The following is a 16,465-nucleotide window of genomic DNA, read 5'->3' on the forward strand; positions in this document are numbered from 1 at the left end:
GGAAGTTTTCAACTATAATCTCTTCAAATATTTTCTCAGTCCCTTTCTTTTTCTCTTCTTCTGGAACCCCATGCTTCAAATGTTGGTGCATTTAATGTTGTCCCAGAGGTTGCTGAGACTGTCTTCAATTCTTTTCATTCTTTTTTCTTTATTCTACTCTGCTGCAGTTATTTCCATTATTTTATCTTCCAGGCCACTTATCCGTTCTTCTGCCTCCGTTATTCTGCTATTGATTCCTTCTAGAGAATTTTAAATTTCATTTATTGTGCTGTTCATCATTGTTTGTTTGCTCTTTAGTTCTTCTAGGTCCTTGTTAAACATTTCTTGTATTTTCTCCATTCTATTTCCAAGATTTTGGATCATCTTTACTATCATTACTCTGAATTCTTTTTCAGGTAAACTGCCTACTTCTTCTTCATTTGTTTGGTATGGTGGGTTTTTACCTTGCTCCTTCATCTGCTGTGTATTTCTCTGTCTTCTCATTTTGCTTAACTTACTGTTTTTGGGTTCTGCTTTTCACTGGATGCAGGTTTGTAGTTCCCGTTGTTTTTCGTGTCTGCCCCCAGTGGGTAAGGTTGGTTCAGTGGGTGGTGTAGGTTTCCTGGTGGAGGGGAGTAGTGCCTGTGTTCTCGTGAATGAGGCTGGATCTTCTCTTTCTGGTGGGTAGGACCGCATCCAGTTATGTGTTTTGGGGTGTCTGTGAACTTATTATGATTTTAGGCAGCCTCTCTGGTAATGGGTGGGGTTGTGTTCCTGTCTTGCTCATTGTTTGGCATGGGGTGTCCAGCACTGGAGCTTGCTGGTCGTTGAGTGGAGCTGGGTCTTAGCATTGAGATGGAGATCTCTGGGAGAGCTCTCGTTGATCGATATTATGTGGGGCCAGGAGGTCTCTGGTGGTCCAATGTCCTGACGTCGGCTCTCCCACCTCAGTGGCTCAGGCCTGCCACCCGGCCGAAGCAACAAGACCCTGTCAGTCTCACAGCTCATCACAACTCCACAGCCGAGGGCAAGGGGTTTCTCTCAGCTCCAGGTTGCAGTGCTCCAGGGAAGTGTTCAGACTGGCTTGCCTCCTACAGACGTCCAGAGCAGTCTGGACAAAGCCACAGAGCATCTCATGTCTCACTCTCTGATCCTCCTTGTTCTATCGATTTTGGAGCTGTTGCCCCCATTTTAATCAAGAGGCTTTAGAGCTCTGTAGCAGATGCTATTAGAGCTCAGCCTGTCATCCCATGGATCCCTTCAGCATTTTTGTGTGCACCTGCTCCCCGAGCATGTGCTCTCTCAACAGCAGCACCTGCATCTCCTTCAACCATCAGTTTTTATATATAAAATATAAATAACTAAAAATGTAACATGTAATAGTTGAATGTTTAGGCTTTTCATATATAGAAGCAATATATGATTAGCAGAGATCACAGATGTATAAACAGAAAAACTGTCCCCAAAGAAAAGAGATACTTAAGAAACACCTTTAAAAACTGTAAGGTATATCCTTAGAAAAATTTGGGAAAGTCTTGAATCCATAAAGCTAAAATAGGGCACTATAAAAAGAGGCAAGGAGTGGTGTTGCAACTAAAAATAACTGTTGAATTCAAATATAAGCAATTTTAGGTAAATTTGCAGAAATCTCCCAAAATGTAGAGCAAAAAGCTAAGCTGAAGGAAAATATGAGAGAAAATGAAAAGAGGATTTTCTGAACAGATTCAGTGAAAGAATTAAGCCCTAATGCCCTAAAACAGAGGTTAAGTAAGTTACAGCTTATGGACAAAAGCCAACCAGGCACTTGCTTGCTTTTTTTTTTTTTTTATCAGCCCATAAGATAATAATTTTTTTACGTTTTAAAATGGTTACCTTTTAAACGGCTACATAAGTACCTACACAGTAGCCTCAATTTTTGTCTCCTGCCTGTGTGACACCTAAAATATTTACTATCTGGCCCTTTATGAAAAAGTTTGCTGACTCCTGTCCTAAGACATTTACTGTATGTTATCTATTGATTTATCTCATATATCTAGGATGGTACTCAGTAAGACCATCCTTGGAATATGTGAGGAAACTATCACTCAAATCATTTTCTGTGTTCTGTGGTTCACATGAGGAATTCTGACTGAGAAAGATAAGAATCAGTCTAGGTAACCCTGCAACCAACTAGCTGGAATCCCCAAACGATAATACAAACAGAGGGAAGGAAATTATTAAAGAAATTATTCACACGAAAATTTTCAGAGCTGAAGGGAAACAGTAGTCTTTAAATTGAAATGTTTATCAAAGGCCCGATACAATGACACTGTACCCACAAGGTATAACACTGTGAAATTTTAAAACACCAGGGTAAAGATAAATCATCACATTTTTCACAGCGAGAGAAGGATCACCCCCAAAGGAACAAGAAGCAGCCTTTTTAATAGCAATACCATGCTCAAAGTTGATAAAGCACTGTCTTCAAGTTTCCGAGGAAAAATGATTTTCAACCTAGACTCCTATGAGGGGCCAAACTACTGGCCAAACATAAGTTGGCGATCTACTACTCATCTATCATAGTTGGAAGTCAGTTTAGGACAGGAATGTGTGAGCTATTCAGCATAATGGGAATAAGGACCAGCATGACAAACAGAAACAGTTAAAGAGGGGTTCCTTCTGGGAAGCAGGAATACAAGGGGAGAGGTTGGGGCACCAGAGTCTATTGCTTTTCATTATAAGTCCCTTTATACTATCTCATTTTAAAGCTATGTGTGAATTCTTTTTTTTTTTTTTAAGATGTTGGGGGTAGGAGTTTATTAATTAATTTATTTATTTTTGCTGTGTTGGGTCTTCGTTTCTGTGTAAGGGCTTTCTCTAGTTGCGGCAAGCGGGAGCCACTCTTCATCTCGGTGCGCGGGCCTCTCACTAACGCGGCCTCTCTTGTTGCGGAGCACAGGCTCCAGACACGCAGGCTCAGTAGTTGTGGCTCACGGGCCTAGTTGCTCTGTGGCATGTGGGATCCTCCCAGACCAGGGCTCGAACCCGTGTCCCCTGCATTAGCAGGCAGATTCTCAACCACTGTGCCACCAGGGAAGCCCCTATGTGTGAATTCTTTGATGAGATGATTTTTTTTAATTTATTAAAAATAGGAGTAAAGCTATAGTCATAAAAATAGAGTTTACAGGGTCATATTTATAGGAAAGGTGTAAGAAGAAGAAACAAAAATAAAAATATTGAGATAGGTTTTTTGAAAAATGTCTAAGTCTAGAAATGCATAAAAGAGTAGAGAAAAAAACACTTTCCAGAGGAGTAACCAAATTCTCAAAGAAGGACAAAGGTATTGACAAATGTCCATTTATTCTCTGGTATTCATAAAGAACCTGAAGTAATGCTCCTGGAAATTATGCTGGTGGTTGCAGGAAAAAAAAGTATGCAGTCATACTTTTTAAAAAGCTTTATAAAGATATATATACCATGTAACTGACCCACTGAAAATGCACAATTCAATGGTTTTTAGTATATTCACAGAGTATGCAACCACTCTCGCAATTCTGGAACATTTTCATCACCTCAAAAAGAAGCCCCATGCCCTTGAGCAGTCACTCCTGATTTCCCAACTTCCTCAGTCTCAAACAACCTCTAATATATTTTCTGTCTCTATAGATTTGCCTATTACAGACATTTAACATGAGGGGAATCTTACAATATGTGGTCTTTTGTAACTGGCTTCTTTTACTTTGCATAATGTGTCCGAGGTTCACCCATGTTGTAGCATGTATCAGTACTTCATTCCTTTCTATAACTGAATAATATCCCACTTAATGTATATACCCCATTTTGTTTATCCATTCATTTGCTGATGGACCTATGGGTTGTTTCTACTTTTTGACTATAATTAATAATGATGCTATGAGTATTCATGTATAAGTTTTTGTGCGGACATATGTGGTAAGTAGATTTTAAAATAAAAACTGTGTAAAAAGTAAAATGAACTAGATAAGTATTTTTACAAGCTTTAAGCATTATATAAATGGAAACTATCTTTGCATTTTTATCTACATATTTTATGTCTAATTTGTTTCTCTATACAGTTATTGCTTATCAACAAATATAAAAATAAATTATAGCTACATAGCCATGGGGGAAAAACCCAAACAGTAAAAAAAAAAGATATTCAGTATAGTGAATTATTAATCTCTCACCCTTTCCCCACCCTCAGAGAAAATACGTGAACAGTTTCTTGGCCCTTCTAGAAGTATTTTTTGCAAATACCAGCATGTGAGAAAGCTGTTCTGTTTTTACACAAAAAGCTGCATCATATATACGATGTTTTGCACCTTTGTTCCTTCATTTAATATAGTTTGAAACTTAACATCCTATCAATACATATACCTCTGTCTCTTTTTAAACAGCTGATGAGGATTTCATTATATGGCTATACCATACCTTACTTAGTGCTTTATTAATGGGGCACCCCAGCCTGCTTCCTAGCTAACAGAATTCTGATTTTATTCAAATCATGGATAATAATGTGTGTCAGGGATACAGGCAGCTACTCCCTACCCCGACCCCACCCCCCAAGGAGCTGACTTCTGATTCCTCTAAGCCTCCCGGTAATTCCACTCTCTTTACTAATGACTGGGTTAGAAATACACACACAACATAATTCCGGCCCAAGAGACATGAATCAAAGTCTCCTAGGGAAACTTTTGGAAAAGGGTTCTTCACTTTTTAAAAGAGACATGTGAGGAAACATTCTCCCTTTTCTACCTCTGGACATCATCATGGGAGGCTGTCATTAGGAACTGCTGCAAGCTTCTTGTGACCATGGACAGAAAGGCAAGAGAATCCCAGAGGCTAGGATTTAGGATGCTGAAAGCATCCTAAATGATACACTTCAGAAGGGCCTTCCCTAAATACCCTACATTGAGAGAATCCCCTCAAGTCTTTAATATCCCGATACTCACTCCCTAGCACCCAGTGTTTTCCCTTGACAAGTCTCAGCACATTGGTAATTCTTTTGAGAAACTAGTTAATAGGGGTCCACAGCAGACAGTAAGCTTCGCTGAGGGTAGGGACTGTGGCTTTACATTAATAAGCATTAGCAAAGTGACTGGGAAAAAATATCACACCAATTTTCTGTGTGTGTGAGGAGGTGGAGGAGTATAAATACATGGATAAAAATACATAGGAAAAAATACCAGACTATCACACAATCAGTGGTGGCATTATGGAGATTAAATTATGGCTGATTTTTATTTCTCTTTCTAAAAATATCTGTGGTGTACAAGTTATGTTGCTTCTGTAACATAATGCTAATATATTCATGAACATTTACACATTTTGTAAATATAATATGATGAGTATGAATACTAAAGATATAAACTGAGCACCATGGGTGTACAGGGAATGAAGTAGGGCTGTCTTTTTCAGATGCTCATACACTATGCTGATGCACAGATTATATAATGTGTACATTGCTCCTAATGTGTCAACCTTTTTTCCCTCCTGATAACTTGCCTCCCTTGGTCTCATATAAGCAACTATAAGTGTAGATTTTACTATAATTTTCTATAATTTTCTATTGAACATTAACTTCAATTTGGAGTCTCCCCTGTTTGTTAATCTACCAGTAACAGTTCTCCACAAAAGACTTTCTTCGAACTTCACGTTTTCTCAAAGATATAAAGGCTCCCTTCAACTTCTGGCTACAATTTCCATTTGGCTGAATGCCCAATAATCAACATTTTACTGTACTCTGTTATCTCAATAGACATTTTTATGTGAATTCATTCAATGGAAAACATTTTGTGCTATGTATAAATAATGATATAAATGACAAGAATAGAGGACCGCACATAATTATGTCCTTTGTAAAGCAACAATTAAATCGTCATGTGTTTTCCATATCTAGCTGTGATGAATTAGCATTGATCCTCAAAAATTTATCTAGTTACCCTTGCAATAAATTTGCAAATTTCTGATTAAAATAAATGCATCGCCTATGATCCCAGAATAGAGGAATACTGGCTAGAACATTTGGCAACAGTGAAATTATAGTAAAAGAAACAATGAGTAAAAGGCAGTAAAGTACTGAGCCAGGTTTATCATCTACAAATGGCCTTCTTTCTTATTTTTGTAGTAACATCTCTAACTCAAGAGTAGTACCGACTTTCAAGTATCCTATCTAATAAAAAATCAAGATCGTAAAAAATAATGGGAAGATTTTTACAGTTTTTAATTAAAATTTTTAAAATTTTAATTACAATTTTAATTCCTCTAATGGATAACCATATTATCTACTTCTACCCACACTTTGATATTCCTTTCATCCCTGATATTGGTCATTTGAGTTTTCTTTCTCCATTTTTTCCTCCTTTTGTAAATTAATTAATTACTTTATTTACTTTTGGGTGCGTCGGGGCACCCCCCAGCTGCAGCGAGCAGGGCCCACTCCTTCGTTGCAGTGTGCAGGCTCCTCACTGTGGCAGCCTCTCCCGCTGCGGAGCACAGGCTCTAGGTGCGCAGGCTTCAGCAGTTGTGGCACGGGGGCTCAGTAGCTGTGGCTCGCAGTCTCAGTAGTTGTGGCACACGGGCTTAGTTGCTCCGCGACATGTGGGATCTTCCTGGACCAGGGCTCGAACCCATGTCCCCTACATTGGCTGGAGGATTCTTAACCACTGTGCCACCAGGGAAGCCCTGAGTTTTCTTTCTCTCTTATTAGGGCTTGCTATGGTATAGCAATTTTATTAATTTTTTCAAAGAACCACCTTTAGTTTCATTTATTTTCTCTACTTTTTATCCATTTTCTATTTTATTGACTTCCATTCTTATTTCCTTCCCTCTACTTTTTATTTTTTATTTTTTGGTTAAGGTAGAAACTTAGACCATCGATTTTAAATCCTTTTTCTTTTGTATATAAGCATATAAAGATGTAAATTTCCAAGCACTGAATTAGCTCATCCTATATTCTGATACGTTATGCTTTAATTATCAATCAATTAAAATGATTTCTAAATTTCCTTATGATTTTCTTTTTGATCATGGCTTATTTAAAATACGTTGTTTAATTTCCAAATATTTATGGATTTTTGAGATATATTGACATATCCAGATATACATGTACAATATATATCCCAGATATACATTCCAGAATTCTATTTAAAGGTTGTTGTAATCAGAGAATATATTCTATAGAATCTCAAGCCTTTTAAACACATTCAGACTTGTTTTATGGCCCAATATATGGTCATCTTGGTGAATGTTCCATGGGCATATAAAAAGAACGTATATTCTTCAGGTACAGGCATACTTTATTTCATTGTGTTTCACACATATTGCATTTTTTATAAATTGAAGGTTTGCGGAAAACCTGTGCCAAGTGAGTTTACTGGTGCCATTTTTCCAACAGCACTTGCTCACTTTGTGTCGTTATGTCACACTTTAACAATTCTTGCAATATTTCAAAATTTCTCATTATTATTATATTATGATACCATTGTCATGGTATCTATGATCAGTGATCTCTGATGTTACTATTGCAAAAAGATTATGACTCCCTGAAGGCTCAGATGATGGTTGGCATTTTTTAGCAATAAAAAATTATTTTTAAATTAAGGTATGTATAGTTTTTTTAGACATAATGCTATTACACACTTAACAGACTACAGTATAGTGTAGATACAACTTTTATATGCACTGGGAAACCAAAAAAATTGTGTGACTCACTTTATTGTGGTGGTCTGGAACTGAATCCACAATATCTCTGAGGTATGCTGTATCAGATGTAGTGTTTATACATGCCAAACAGGTTAAGTTGATTGATAGTGTTTTTCAAATCTTTTATGTACTTACTGGATTTTTGTTTTTTGGTCTAGTTGTTTTATCAATTACTGAGAGAGGAGTGACAAAATCTTTATTCTGGATTTATTTCTCTAGTTAGTTCTGTCAATTTTTCCTTCAAAATTTTTAAGTTCTTCTATCAGATGTATTCGTAGGATTGTATGTCTTCTTGATGAATAAATGCTTTTATGATCATGAAATCTCTCTGGTAATACTCTTCATCCTGAAGTCTACCTCATTTAATAATAATACAGCCATATCAGGGTATTGTTTTGTTTGGCTTAGTGCTGATATACCTTTTCCTGTACTTTTACTTTTAACCTGTCTGTGTCTCTATACTCAAAATATATCTCCTGTAAACCGCATATAGCTGAATCTTGCTTTTTTGTAATTATTGAGATGGTTTGCCTTATGGTTTGTTATCATCTATTTCTTTTCTATTTTTTAGTCCTCTTTTCTTCCCTTTCACCTTTTTAAAAAAATTATTAATTAAGTATTTCTTGGTACGCCATTTTATTTCCTTTAATGGACTTTCACCTATAATATTTCATTTTAATTTCTTAGTGACAGCTCTAAGGATTACAATATGCATCCTTAAATGTCACAATTATAAGAGAGCTGAGCCACTTGAATCACTTTCAGATCTCTTTCAAGAGAACCTGCATAGCTGATTGGCAGCCACAGCTAACCATGTACCTCTGAATCTACCCATTGGGTTCTCTTTGCTTTCTCTCAAAGACTGGGCACTCTTGCCCAACACAGGACTTCTCTAACAGACAACCTTTGCTGGGAAACTCTCCATCAGCCTGGGCGAGACTTTCTCAGAACTGTGCTTCAGTGTGAGACTCTTCCTACCCAGTCCTTTCGCCCCTCTCCTTGAGCAGGTGTTAAGCCTGCATCATGAGGAGAAGGCTCTTCCCAACTGTGTGTCTTCCCTGTCTGACCTTCACAGGTGCTTCCCCAATAAACCTCCTGCATAACTAATTCCATCTTGATGTCTGTTTCTTAGAGGGCCCAAATCAACACAGATGGTATGAGTAGTGGGATTTTAGGACCAGCCCACATTCACTTGTCTGGCAAGGATCTCCCTATCCTTAGCAGAAGTGGGACATATATAGTCACTGGCAGAAGATGGTGGTCCAATTCCTAAAGACTTCTCCAGGGGTGTCCTAGGGAAATGTCCTGGTAGAGGGAGACACCCTTGCCAGTTTGATGTATAACGCACTTGAAAGGTAAGGGAAGAACAATACCTACAAGGACAATGAATTTGTCTAGTTATTACTATTGATGACTTACAGAGAGACAATGAGAAAATAAGGGCAGTTAACAAAAGCAAAAGGTTAAATCTGAGAGACAGAGGGTCTCTTTGGTAGTGTATAAAGAGGCCTGCACCTCCTGAAGTGGAAAAGAGGACAAAACTAAGGAGCAGTGTCAGAGTTAACAGGGTTGCAGAGCTCAGAGACATTTAAATGCTCAGTCACTGTGGGTCTATTATGTTAATGTCAGGGCCCTGGCTGGGAAAACCTGGGACCCTGACGTGCAGGACAGGAGGATCTGGGTGGACACTCCTGAGGATTTTGGTTCCGCAGGTCCCTAAACCCTCAGAGCTTGCAGAGTAGAGTATCTCATCCCTCTGTAATAAGAGCTGGCACTTCCCACATGAAGGATGACACTGCAGAAGCTGGTCCCCACACTCTCTCCTCAGGGGTTGCCCCCACTTCTCCACTGGTTATCAAGATAATAATCAGTGTTAAATCCCAGCTGGGCCTGATACAGGATGAAAGTGATTACATTTGGAAGAAGCTTCAAGAATTAAACAGCATGTCCTGGCAGGAGCCAGAGGAATATCTCTGGGACTACGATTGATCAAAGGGGCAGAACATAAGACTGCATAAGCAAGAATTCATTGACATGGAGGCACTTTCTCAGGACAAGGGATTGAACATCCTGTCAAGGACCCCATGAGATGAGGCAAAGTTGCTGCTAGAGTGGCTCCTAGAAGCCTGAAAAGATAATGAGCCAAGTGGAAATGCCTGAGTTGCCCTGGCATATGGTAGGGGAAGGAATAAAAAGGCCAAGGGAAGTTGGCATGCTATAATTAAAAAAAAAAAAAAAATATATATATATATATAAAATATGAGGCCAAAATACCTACCAGATGCTTATGTTCCATGTGAGTGGAGGGAACCATAGTCATCAGGTGTGTGCTGGTAAGGGGGGCAGCAGCATCACCCAGAAGTGCAGTGGTGGCTCTTGTCTGCATGCCAGGACTGATGGTGGGAGAGGTGGTCAAAGAGCTGGGCTCCTTAATAGGCATGCATGGGGATGAGCCTCCCCTTCTCCAGTAAGAGGCCAGCCAGTGACATTTCACTGCTAGAATCAAGGGGGCTGCAATTATTGTAATGACCAGCCACGTAAGAGGGGCACTGAAGCTGACTTGACCTGTAGGGTACAGAGCATGGCGCCCCTAAGGGGCAAAATAGGCAGGTGATCAACAAAAGTGCTGCTTAACATCTACAATTATAAGAAGGAAGAATGGAGAAGCAGTGGCTAAGGACAATTGTCCCAATTAAAAAAGAAAAGTCACAATCCCTCATCCAGTTCCCCAACCTGAGCCAATTTTCAGATCCACAGTCCATTGACTGAAGAAGTAACCTAGTCCATAGGAGGAAGGACTCTGCATCACTGTAGGAAATGTATATTGTAATGATTCCTCTCTTCCTCCTCCAAAAGGACTATGGCCACTTATTTGGGTGAGTGTATATTGGGGAGAAAGAATAATCAGACATATTGAGGACTGCTGGAAACAGAAACCCAAAGCATCATTATGTCTTCCATATTAAAGCAAGGACATACAGAGACCAGAAAACAAATGGAGTCCTGTCTAACGTTCAGCTTATACCAACTTCACTAGTTCTGTGGATCCACCCAGTAGTCATTTCCCTAGTTTTCAAGTGTACAATAGGGATTGATATACTGGAAGGTGGATCTCCTCACTACCACCACCACATTGAATCCGTGGCTTGTGGGATAGGAGCTATCATAGTGAGAAGGCCAAGTGGAAGCCTTTGAAACTGTCCTCCTCTGGTGAAGATAGTAAATCTAAAACAACACTGACTAGTTATGACAACAAAAGCACAAGGAACAAAAGAAAAGAGAAACTGAACATCATCAAAACTTAAAACTTTTGTGCTTCAAAGGATACCATCAATAAATTCAAAAGACAACCCACAGAATGAGAGAAAATTTTTGCAAATCATGTATCTGATAAGGGACTTGTATCTAGAAATATAAAGAACTATGACAACTCAATAACAAAAAGACAAATAACCCAATTATAAAATGGGCAAAGGATCTGACTAGACATTTCTCTAAGGAAAATATACAACTGGAAAATAAGCTCATGAAAAGATGCACAACATCATTAGCCATCAGGGAACTGTAGATCAAAACCACAATAAGATACCATTTCACACCCACTAGGAGGGCTGTGATAAAAAGTCAGATAATAACAAGTGTTGTCAAGGATGTGGAGAAATGAGAACTCTCATACTCTGTTGGTGGGAATGTCAAACGGTAAAGCCACTTTGGAAAACATTTTGGCAGTTTCTCATTCGATGCAGCAATCCCACTCCTAGGTATATATACTCCCCAAATGAAAATCTATGTCCACACAAAAACTTGCACACAAATGTTCATAGCACCATTATTCATAATAGTTAAAAAGGGGAAACAACTCAGATGTCCAACTGATGCATGAATATAGTGTGGTTAACCATACAATGGAATATTATTTGGCAATAAAAAGAAATTAAGTACTGTTACATGCTATAACATGGTTGAACCTTGAAAACATTACACTTAGTGAAAGAAGCCAGATACAAAGGACCACATATTATATGATATAATTTATACGAAATGTCCAAAATAGGCAAATCTCTTTAAGAGGATGAAAGTAGATTGGAGGTTGCCTGGGAAGAGGGGCAGATCCTGGGGGAAAATGAGGAGTGACACATGGTGGGTATGGGGTTTATTTTTGGGGTGATGAAAATGTTCTAAAATTGATTTTGGTGATGGTTGAACAACTCTGTGAATATACTAAAAACCACTGAATTGTACACTTTGAGTGGGTGAATCGTATGTTATGTTAGTTATATCTTAATAAAGCTGTTTAAAAAACAAACAAAAATACTGCAACATAGTGGGAATGTCATAGATTTGTACCACCATTAAAGACCTAAAGGATATAAGAATGGTTCCTATAATATGCTCATTTAATTCTCCAGTCTGGTCCCTACAGAAACCAGATAATAGCCTCAATCACCTGCTGATTCCTGGATACAAGAAGTCCAAGTGCCCTGGCAGCAGGTATAGACTGTGGTTCAATGGAACCCTTGATATGTCCCCTAGAAAGAGTGTGCTCCCTCTGGGGACTTGGACCTCTAACTCAGCAGAGCCCACAGTTCTAGGGACAGGAAGCACACAGTCCTCCAGTGAGTCTTTGGAAATGATGGTAAGTGGGGCCCCTCCTACGTCTATTCCTTTGTTCCTGGACCGTGTATTCTTTCCGTTGTGAACACAGCCTCATATTAGGTCTTTGGTTTAAATGATTAAACTGGCACCCCATCTTTACAGAGTATTGCCTCCATATTGGTGCTTCAGTTGTGCCTTCAGTAGGCCATTCCAGTGCTCTAAGAGGCTGCCTGCTTCTGGATGGTGTGGTAAATGCTGTGACCAATGGATCCCATGGTCATGGGCCCATTCCTGCACCTCCTTCTCTGTGAACTGGGTTCCCTGGAAGGATGAAATGTTGCATGGATTCCATCCCTATGAACACAAATTCTGTAAACCCCCAGATAATTGTGCTGGCTGAGGTTCTGCAGACAGGAAAGGCAAACCCACATCCACAGGTAATTTGAGGAAAAATTACTGGCCCTTTCAGAATGGAAGTCACCCAATTTAATAAACTTACCACAGAATGGCTGTGATCATGAGGGTTAATAGTCTGCAGCTTTAATTTTCTTATAAAGTCTTTGGTCTTGTTTTGGTATCAGAGTAATGCTGGCCTCATGAATAAATTGGGAAATGTTCCTTCCTCTTCTAGTTTCAGTAAGACATTGCATAGAATTGGAATTATTTATTCCTTAAATGCATGGTAGAATTCAACCAGTGGAACTACCTGGGCTCAAAGTCTTCTTTGTTGGATGGTTTTTAACTTTAAATGCAATCTCTTTAAGAGATATAGAAATTTTCTGGTAATTTATTTCTTATTAAAGTTTTGATGGGATATATCTTTAAAGGAATTTGTCCATTTCATCTAAGATATTGAATTTATGGGCACAGAATTGTTCATAATATGCCTTATTTTCCATTTAATGTCTGTTGCTTCTGTAATGATGCTACTTTCTAGTTTCTTCAGATGGAACCTTAGATTAATGGTTCAAGACCTTTCTTCTTTTCTAATACAATTTAATGCTATATATTTTTCTCTAAGCATTGCTTTAGCTGCATCCTACAAATTTTGATTTTTTTTTTTTACTGAAGTACAGTTGATTTACAATGTTGTGTTAGTTTCTGGTATACAGCAGAGTGATTCAGATATATATATATATTTTTTTTTCTTTTACATATTCTTTTACATTATGGTTTATTACAGGATACTGAATATAGTTCCCTGTGCTACGTAGTAGGACCTTGTTCTTTATCTGTTTTATATATAGTAGTTTGTATCTGCTAATCCCAAACTCCTAATTTATCCCTTCTCTACCCTCTTTCCCCTTTGGTAACCATAAGTTTGTTTTCTATGTCTTTGAATCTGTTTCTATTTCATAAATAAGTTTGTTTGTGTCATATTTTAGATTCCACATATAAATGATACCATATGGTATTTGTCTTTCTCTTTCCGACTTACTTCACTTAGTATGATAATCTCTAGGTCCATCCATGTTGCTGCAAATGGCATTATTTCATTCTTTTTTTATGGCTGAGTAGTATTCCATTGTGTATATATGTAACATCTTCTTTACCCATTTGATGCTGTATTTTTATTTCATTCTGTTAAAATATATTCTAATTCGCCTTGACAATTCTTATTTGACTCATGGATTACTTAGAAGTGTGCTGTTTAACTTCCAAATATTTGGGGATTTTTCAGATATTTTTGTGTTACTAATTTGTACTTTAATTCCATTATAATCAGAGACCATACTTTGCATGATTTAAATTCTTTTAATATTGTGGAGGTTTGGGTTTTGGCCCAGCATACTCAGTAAATATTCCATGTACAATTTTAAAGACCATGTGTTCTGCTGCTGTTGGGTGGAAAGTCTATGAATGTCAATTAAATAAAACTGATTTGATCGTGTTGTTCAGGACTTCTGTATCTTTACTGAATTTTTTGTCTACTTATCCTACCAATTACTGAGAGAAGAGTAGTTTTCCAAGTATAATTCTCTTATTTTTCCTCAGCTTAGAATACCTTTATCACACTGTCATTCCTGAAGGATATTTTTGTTAGATACAGAATTTGGAGTTGACTATTCTTTTTTCTTTGCTACCTTAATTACACTGTTTCATCACAGTTTCTGATGAGAAATCCATAGTTATATGAATCATTGTTCCCATATAAATAATATGTCATTGTCAGTTTGAGGGCCCTCCTGGGAACTTGAAATAAGTGCTGACTGGAGTTTGCTCTTATGGGATAGTGAGGCGGGGTGAGGAGGAAGGCAGGAATGTGAATGGAGGGTGTATAAGAAGAAATGTATCCACTTGTTGGTAGGCCTTCATCATATCTTGCCTGGATCAGTGTATTTAACAAATGACTGGGGACCTCCCTTGTGGCACAGTGGTTAAGAATCCACCTGCCAATGCAGGGGACATGGGTTCGATCCCTGGTCTGGGAAGATCCTACATGCTGTGGAGCAATTAAGCCCATGCACCACAACTACTGAGCCTGCATGCCATAACTACTGAAGCCCACGTGCCTAGAGCCCGTGCTTCACAACAAGAGAAGCCACCACAATGAGAAGCCTGTGCACTGCAACAAAGAGTAGCCCCCATTCACCGCAACTAGAGAAAGCCTGTGTGCAGCAACAAACACCCAACACAGCCAAAAGTAAATAAATAAATAAACAAATGACTGGAGAGACACAAATATTGCATCATCTTTAAAATCAAAATCTGCAAAATTCGAATAAGACTGTTCTCTAAATCAGAATTAAATTAGAATAAGATAATTCCAGGTTTACAATTATCCTTTACCTCTTCATTACCTTACATATGTTTTTCATAATAAGATAAATGGTTCCAGGGCCATGTCAAAATGGGGATACCTAGATTTAAGTCTTTTAAATTTTTACAAATTCTTATAAGATACATTTAAGAATACTGTAAGCGACAACTTATCATTCTAACCTACTGAGAAAAATCTTTGTTCTTATAATGAAATAAAATGCATACTTACTCTGAATAATATTTCTTCATTCCATTTTGGATTCAAAGTCTAAAAGACAATAAACATATTATAACTAACTTTTTAATATTTTGTCATATAAAAATAAAACAAAGTATATTTTTGAAAATTTTGAATACTGCTAAGTCTAACCTTTTTAATGGTTTTCGTTTGTACACTTGTAAAAACTCCATTCACTGGGTCATATAATGTCACTCTCACATAAGGATCACTGTTAAAATTTAAAAAAAAGAAAGTTAATTGTTGCTAATTCCCAAACTCAGGTTACTCGAACTATAAAAATCACAGAATTTTCCTTGTTAACAATTTCTACAATTACTTTCTACACTTAAAAGTAAGGGTTCCTTAGGCAGGGGTAAGTAATTATAGTAATCTTTGCATTTTGTTAAAAAGCTGAAATACCATGTTAGTGAAATAGACAAAGAATTAGAAAGAAAACCTTTTAATCACAATTTAATGATTTCCAACCTCTTAAGATTTTTGAAATTTTGTTTTATCTTTATTACATGTCTTCCTCTTTTGGGTTAAGAAGGTTGATTCAATGATTCTCAAGAATAGCTTTGCAAGACCTCAGGTTGTTCCAAGTTATCTCATGGGTATAAACTCTTTTTACAAAATAAAGGCAAAGTGCTTCAGTTCAAAATAATTATATGACATGTAGCACCTTGTACAAAGAGACATGGAGAAGGAAAACCTTGTGATATTTAGGTTTGCAAAGCAAAAGACTTTAGACATTTTACTTGTCCATGGTCAAATTTCTCCCATTTCTCTTGGGGATCCCAAGTACCCACCATTCTCCACCACAAACTCCGTCCTCCCATTTCCTTATACAATCTTACCTTTTACTTTAATTGACAAAAATCAAAGTCATCGTAATACTCCTAACATCCTGGTATTTATCAGAGCCCATCTTACTCCTAACCTCAGTGATGCAGGTATTTCACCCAATCACCCTTGTCCAGTTTCCTCCCACTTCCTCTGGAACCTTACGTCATCTATTTTGACTTCTCCCTTTTATTATCTCCAGCTTTTCTTTCACCTAGGTTTTTCCAGTCATAGAAATGTTATTAAACTCCCCCACTCCTTGACTCTCCTTCCTGCCTCCAGAAAAGCAAACTAGATTTCTTTTCTTTCTGTCTCAAACTTTCCAAGAGAATAATCTGTAATAATAATAACAATAACAACTAA

At 37.7% G+C, this 16,465-nt stretch overlaps 1 protein-coding gene across 1 annotated transcript in view; it reads right to left on the reverse strand.

Moving 5' to 3' along the window:
- NEDD4 (NEDD4 E3 ubiquitin protein ligase) overlaps positions 1 to 16,465 on the reverse strand; it is a 162,926-nt gene that overhangs the window by 126,708 nt on the left and 19,753 nt on the right. Inside the window, exons 3-4 of the mRNA XM_024128794.3 lie at positions 15,410 to 15,488; positions 15,269 to 15,307 (exon numbers count right to left, since the gene is read on the reverse strand). Coding sequence (XP_023984562.1) covers positions 15,269 to 15,307; positions 15,410 to 15,488 — 118 coding nt within the window. The remainder of the gene's footprint in view (positions 1 to 15,268; positions 15,308 to 15,409; positions 15,489 to 16,465) is intronic.

This window comes from Physeter macrocephalus, chromosome 11 (assembly GCF_002837175.3).
Source record: "Physeter macrocephalus isolate SW-GA chromosome 11, ASM283717v5, whole genome shotgun sequence".
Classification (NCBI taxonomy): Eukaryota; Metazoa; Chordata; class Mammalia; order Artiodactyla; family Physeteridae; genus Physeter; species Physeter macrocephalus.